The sequence below is a fragment of the Elgaria multicarinata genome, chromosome 9 (genome assembly GCF_023053635.1).
Source record: "Elgaria multicarinata webbii isolate HBS135686 ecotype San Diego chromosome 9, rElgMul1.1.pri, whole genome shotgun sequence".
In the NCBI taxonomy this organism is placed as follows: Eukaryota; Metazoa; Chordata; class Lepidosauria; order Squamata; family Anguidae; genus Elgaria; species Elgaria multicarinata.
Window position 1 is genome coordinate 37,271,227 of NC_086179.1, and position 7,413 is coordinate 37,278,639.

General features: G+C 43.1%; 1 protein-coding gene across 1 annotated transcript in view; it reads left to right on the top strand.

The window, feature by feature from the left end:
* The window catches only part of EP300 (E1A binding protein p300), an 83,749-nt gene extending 76,751 nt beyond the window's left edge, over positions 1-6,998 (top strand). The window contains exons 27-31 of the mRNA XM_063133586.1: positions 402-567; positions 947-1,111; positions 1,523-1,684; positions 2,579-2,860; positions 3,647-6,998. Of these exons, the coding sequence (XP_062989656.1) occupies positions 402-567; positions 947-1,111; positions 1,523-1,684; positions 2,579-2,860; positions 3,647-5,896 (3,025 nt within the window). The 3' untranslated portion in view covers positions 5,897-6,998. The remainder of the gene's footprint in view (positions 1-401; positions 568-946; positions 1,112-1,522; positions 1,685-2,578; positions 2,861-3,646) is intronic.
* Positions 6,999-7,413: the final 415 nt, after the last annotated feature.

Consider the following 7,413-nt stretch of genomic DNA (forward strand, 5'->3'; position numbering starts at 1 on the left):
GAGATGTCTTCCAGTTTGTAGATTTAATTGAGTACTGATTCTAACTAGCTATTTACATAGCGAGGTATTGGGAAAGTTTAGGTGAATAGGGATGGACATAAAGTTTTTTCCATTGCCTCCTGTATTAGGCTTCTCAAATCCTTAGAATGGTTTGAAGATACTTCAAGTAGTTCTGTAGCTGCAGCTAAGCAGTTTTGGGTTATACCAGTGGCTGACGTCATTATGCACACACTTCCTGAGATCCTTGGATATAACTTTTCTTATTTGTTCTGCTAGTTGCATGTAGAGAGAAAAATTGCTCCTGGAAAAATGGATGAATGAAGTGGGCAGCACATTGAATCAGTATTAATAATAATGGATAATAGAATTAATGGTCCTGGTTTTTCTTTAAATATTATTAGGTATACAACTGGACATATCTGGGCCTGCCCCCCTAGTGAAGGAGATGATTATATTTTCCATTGCCATCCTCCTGACCAAAAGATACCCAAACCCAAACGACTGCAAGAGTGGTACAAAAAGATGCTGGATAAATCGGTGTCAGAGCGCATAGTCCATGATTACAAGGTTGGTTGTGAATTAGATTTATCACTTCTGTTCTCACACCTCTGTTTTATCATGGAATAGGAACTTATTTCTCAAACAGTGTAAAAACATTTTTTCAGAAGTATTTGATATCTCAATGCTTAACTTCATAATTGAAAAGTATTTGGATCATTTAGGGACTTAAGCAGTCATACCTAGAAAAAATGTTGCTTCTTTCCTATAATCCTAAATACGTGTTTAAACATCTAGAAGCTATACAACCAAAGCAGCCTGATGAAACTTTTTTTTGGTGTAGGATTCAAGAGAGAATAACTCGCCTTTTGCACATGTGTCTCAACATTTTTCAGCTTTGGGTGTTTTCTTCAATGTAGTGTATGCTGACAAACACTTTGCATTGCAGGATATTTTTAAGCAGGCAACAGAAGACCGTCTAACAAGTGCAAAAGAACTGCCCTACTTTGAAGGTGACTTCTGGCCAAATGTTCTAGAAGAGAGCATTAAGGAGCTAGAACAAGAGGAGGAAGAACGGAAGAGAGAAGAGAACACTAGCAATGAGAGCACTGATGTAAGGAAGTAGCTTAAACTCAACAATTGCCATCCTTCACTTTTCTAAAATCTGCAGCTAGCGAATTAATTCTTAATGGCTTGTAGGGTGGTTGATAAAGAGCAAGAGACTAGGGACCAAACAAAGGCATTTTGTTTTCATTGTGTTAAATTGGCCTGAAGAGTGTTTCATCTGCCACAGTCCTTGTGACTAACGTGGGTGGCTGAAAGATTTGCATACTACTCCAGCCTTTTGTTTGGCTCTGCCTGGCATCTTTGCCTCAGCACCAGCAGCTGAGGGATCAGTGGCGTAGCAAGTATTTTGTTAACTTGCTTCTTGACGATAGTTTAGTTATTCCACATAATGTCAGGTCCTAAATAAAATGTATCTTGACGTTCTCAAACTTGACTTAAGTTCTGGGTTCACTTCCAGGTCAGCAAAGGAGATAGCAAAAATGCCAAAAAGAAGAACAATAAGAAGACCAGTAAAAATAAGAGCAGCTTGAGTCGTGGTAATAAAAAGAAGCCTGGAATGCCCAATGTCTCCAATGACCTTTCCCAGAAACTGTATGCCACTATGGAGAAGCACAAGGAGGTAAGAGCAAAAATAATACTTGAATGTCTGACCAGGGACACAGAAAGCAGAGAGAGTTTTTCTGTCTCAGAAGTTCTATCACGCCCAAATAAGATTCTTCTTCTAATTTGTCAACAATTTAGGCCCATTGCTAATTTAATCCAGCGGCCTGAGGCTTCAGACAAAGTGCAGTACTGAAATGATCAGCAGACCACAACACACACACACTGAAACATTATGGAAATAAGTAGCTCATATGGTTTCTATTTGTGTTAAACAAGAAATCCAAAAAAAGTCCTAATTCTCTTATTTAAAGAACATCATTATCATATTTTAGAAACTAATAACCTGCACTGCTATTTTAAGGATTGTATTTTGTAAACTGAAAAGTTGATAGTATTTGCCAAATTCTAAAGCATTGTACAATATAAAATATTAAAAATATGCTCATAAGTTTGCATTCTATACACAATGAAAAAGTAGGAAGTGGTAAGAAAAGACACAGGAAAACGCTAAATGATGTTCACATGGAGGCATGCAGTCAGGCTGAGGTTATCTGGATTGGTTTTGTCCTGATAAAGTAACATACTACTGTTAGTTAAACATAACTTTATTGCAATTCTGAATCAGTTGCACTTGTTTGTCACTGGTTGTGACTGGATCATCAGGGGAAATTAATTAGTTACATTTCAGTTTGTGCATGAGGAGGGGGGACTTGCTCCTAATTGTGGGATCACCCAGTGCTATACAGGTTATGCAGAGCACCTGATGCCTGTTTCTGATCTTTGTAGCCTGTTGATGTATTCAAGCATTTCACACTACGATTAAATACCATAGAGCAGTAAGTAATGTGTAGTAAAGGGTAATAGCTAAAACCTCTTAGACTAAAACCTAAAATTGGCCACTCTTTTTCAGGTATTCTTTGTGATTCGTCTAATGGCTGGTCCTCAAGCCAACTCCCTGCCTCCCATCATTGAACCTGACCCACTCATTCCGTGTGACTTAATGGATGGGCGTGATGCCTTCCTCACCCTTGCCAGAGACAAACACCTTGAATTTTCCTCACTACGAAGGGCAATGTGGTCAACTATGTGCATGCTGGTAGAGCTGCACACTCAGAGCCAGGACCGTTTTGTTTATACCTGCAATGAATGCAAGCACCACGTGGAGACAAGGTGGCATTGCACTGTCTGTGAGGTATGTTTGCCCTGTAATGAAACAATCGGTTAAACTACATTCAGAGGTCTACGGAGGGGGAAGGGGGTTCTTTAGTCATGGGATTCTTAATATGGTCCATGTAGAATTTTATCTTGGGACATTTGTAAAGCAAATGTTCCCTACTGTCCCACCCCAGCTATTTTCCTTTGTGACTGATAATGAAGTAATTATCAACTTAATGTATTCCAACTTAATGTAGTTCTACTTACAGAGTATCTACCATAGGATATTACAGCCAGATAGATAATAGAAACGTACCATCTTAAGGCCCTTTTTGTAATGATCCCTGTTTGCTTGATGATGGTGTGTGCTTCACTATGGCAGGACTGCATCTGTCAGGGATGGGAGACAGCCCTTTACTTGTTTTGCTCCCCCTACTAGTCCTAATAATGTTCTGTACCGCTTGCTCTGATGTTCATTGCATGGTGTTCAGTGAGTGTTTATTCCTTCACCTCTCTCAGCTTAAGAAGTTAGTTCTCTCATCTGTATTGATCAGAACAGATTTTCCTGTCTCTGGGTGGGGATGCTCACATTTATAAGTTTTAGGGGGGTGGGTTTCTTGGACAGTTTCATCATTAGCAATTGGAGATTACATTAATGAAGATTATTTTTAGCAATTTGAGATTTACATTAATGAAGACTATCTTCTTCAAGCTATAGATTTCTGCTGAAATGCTATTGAGGTTTTTTTTTTAGAGTTGATAAACTCATGTGCTCCTGTTGAGCAACATGGCCAGTTACCTGACTAATTATTTCTGTTTTTAGGATTATGACCTGTGCATCACCTGCTACAACACTAAAAACCACGAGCACAAGATGGAGAAACTGGGTCTTGGTATTGATGACGAGAGCAACAACCAGCAGACAGCCACCACTCAGAGCCCTGGAGATTCGCGTCGCCTGAGCATCCAACGCTGCATCCAGTCCTTGGTCCATGCCTGCCAGTGTCGCAACGCCAACTGTTCACTGCCGTCCTGCCAGAAGATGAAGAGGGTTGTCCAACACACCAAAGGTTGCAAGCGCAAAACCAATGGAGGATGCCCAATTTGCAAGCAGCTCATTGCTCTTTGCTGCTACCATGCTAAGCACTGCCAGGAGAACAAGTGTCCCGTGCCCTTTTGCCTCAACATCAAACACAAGCTTCGTCAGCAACAGCTTCAGCATCGCCTGCAGCAGGCCCAGATGCTTCGAAGGAGGATGGCGAGCATGAACAGGACCGGCATGGTAGGCCAGCAGCAGCCACTGCCCTCGCCAACACCAGCCACACCAACTACTCCAACAGGCCAGCAGCCCCCAACTCCACAGACCCCACAGCCGCAGCCTCCACCCCAGCCTGCCTCGCAGCCACAACCTGCACCTCCCAATAACGTGCCTCCATTTAACATTTCAAGAATTCAACCTTCTGGTGCTGTGTCGCAAGGCAAGGCAGGTGGCCAGGTAACTCCTCCAACAACTCCTCAGACTGCTCAGCCACCTATCCAGGGCCCTCCTGCAGCTGCAGTGGAAATAGCCATGCAGATACAGCGAGTAGCAGATCACCAGCGGCAGATGGCTCATGTTCCAATTTTCCAGAGGCCAATTCAACACCAGATGCCCCAAATGAATCCAATACAGCCTATGGGTGTAACACAGCCTCAGATGGCCAGAGGTCCTGGTGGCCACATAGATCAAGGAATGGGACCAACAGGTCTTCAGCAACAGCCTGCATGGGCCCAGGGTGGGTTGCCCCAACCTCAGCAGCTGCAGCCAGGAATGCAGAGACCCTCAATGATGTCAATGGCCCAGCCTGGGCAGCCGATGAATATGTCACCACAGCCAGGAATGGGTCAAGTACCTGGTGCAGCTCAGTCAAAACCAAGTTCTCTGCCCCAGGCAGCCTTACAAAACCTGCTGCGGACTCTCAGGTCACCCAGCTCTCCCATGCAGCAGCAGCAGGTACTTAACATCCTGCACTCCAACCCTCAGCTGTTAGCCGCTTTCATCAAGCAGCGGGCTGCCAAGTATGCTGGGAACCAGAATCCACAGGGCATGCCAGGCCAGCCTGGAATGCCGCAGGGGCAACCAGGGCTGCAGCAGCAGCAGGCTATGTCTGGGCAGCAAGGTGTGCACCCAAATCCAGCCATGCAAAACATGAATCCGATGCAAGCGGGTGTCCAGAGGCCCAGCATGCCGCAGCAGTCACCACCCCAGCAGCCTCCACCCCAGCAGGCCATGGGTGGGATGAATCCTCAGGCACAGCCAATGAACATGAATCACTCAGCAATGTCTCCCCAGTTTCGGGATCTCCTTATGAGACGACATCAAATGATTGAACAGCAGCGTCAGCAGCAGCAGCAGCAGCAGCAGCAGCAAGGAGCAGGACCAGGGCTGGGTCCTGGCATGGCCAACCATAACCAATTCCAACAGCCCCAGGGAGTCGGGTACCCCCAACAGCAGCAGCAACGGATGCAGCATCACATGCAGCAGATGCAGCAAGGAAACATGGGACAAATGAGCCAGCTTCCACAAGCAATGAGTGCGGACACAGGATCAAGTTTGCAGCAAGCTTTCCAGCAGCGGCTACTCCAGCAGCAGATGGGATCACCAGCTCAGCCCAATCCCATGAGCCCCCAACAGCACATGCTCCCTAGCCAGGCCCAGTCCCCACACTTACAAGGCCAGCAGATTCCATCATCGCTCACCAATCAAGTGCGTTCCCCACAGCCGGTCCCCTCACCACGTCCCCAGTCCCAGCCACCCCATTCCAGCCCTTCCCCTAGGATGCAGCCTCAACCTTCTCCACATCACGTCTCCCCACAGACCAGCTCCCCACATCCAGGACTGGTAGCTGCCCAAGCTAACCCTATGGATCAGGGGCATTTTGCCAGCCCGGACCAGAGTGCAATGCTTTCTCAGCTTGCTAGCAATCCAGGCATGGCAGGTCTCCACGGTGCAAGTGCCACAGAACTGGGACTCAGCTCAGATAATTCAGACTTGAATACAAACCTTTCACAGAGTACACTAGACATACACTAAGACACATTGTAGCATTTTGGGAGCAAAAAAACCTTATTTTCACAAGACTTTTTGTACTGAAGACAATTTTTTTTGAATCTTTCTTAGCAGAACATTTTTCCCTGGAATACATCTGAACTCTGCAGCAGTAGTTTATGGTTTTAAAAACTCAAAACCAACAAAATGAACCTGAGGGACAATAGAATACAAAGAAAATATATTTTTGTTATGGCTGGGATCCTAAACCAGTCTTTTTTCTTGTTTTTGTTTTCCCATCGCGTGCGTTGGGGAGGTGCTTGGGAAGGGAATAGTTATTTGGCTGCTGACCAAATGACCCTTCTCTGGCCTCCAATAGGTTTTATTTTTTTTTAAATTAATGAAAATATGTAATATTGATAGTTATAATTTACTGAGGCAGATGGTTAACTTTTTCCCTATTCTGGTTTTCCTCATGTCTACTGCAAAAAAAAAAACAGAACATTACCTAAAACTGGAGGACAAAAAAGGGTGAATGTTGCTTTAAAAATACAGTGCATATATATAAATATATATTAAAGATAAATACCAATTTTTCCTCTTTGGTTGGAAAGATGTCAATTCTTTTAAAAACTGTAAAAAAAATATTAAGTAACCCAGTCTCCCTCCCGAAGTCTACTTTTGTCCTCCAAGAATTTTCTATACCAGAGTCTGAGCTTAAACTTCAAGTATTAAAATTTGTACATGTAGAGAGAAGACAACTTTTTTGCAAATACACGGGGGCAGCTGCCAAATGGATGTAGTATATATATTGTGGTTTGTTTTCTTGAAAGATTTTTTTTGTTATTTTTACATCTAACAAAGGAAAAAAATAAAGAGGGTAAGAAACTATTCCAAGGGTATAATTTTAACCTGAGAGAAAATCCCTGGGGTTTCTTCTTTATGCTTGCTTTCTCTTTCCCTCCCCTCCCTTTTCCTCCTCTTCCATTTTCTGTAAAACTTGAAAATAGAAAGCAAAAAACCCTCAAATGTTGTAAATCATGCAATTAAAGTTGATTACTTATAAATATGAACTTTCGATCACTGTATAGACTGTTAATTGATTTCTTATTACCTATTGTTAAATAAACTGTGTGAGACAGACTGATGTTTTTTAATGCTTCCCTTCTTCTTTTCCCCTGCTATTGGTGCTTATTTTAAAATGGGGAAAGAAGATGGTTTGCTTTTGCAAAAACAACCTATGGAGATCTACTTGATGTATAACATACTATTGTGTGTGTTTTTATTTTAAAAAGGGTATTATGGGCTGTAATGAAGATGATCAATGTCCATTTTGCTGTGACTCTGTATTTGCTTCTACTTGTGATGTGGAAACTACAAACATTTCTTAATATCCAGGTGGGATGCTGTCTGCATATTTGACTTGAGTACCTCTTCATCCTCAAACAAACTTGCAGAATGTACTTCAGTGTGTGGATTCTGGAGCAGATTGAGAGATTAAGTTTTATTATAACACCAGGCACCATCCTATGATTCAGCAAATTGGCATGCAGTGTGACCTG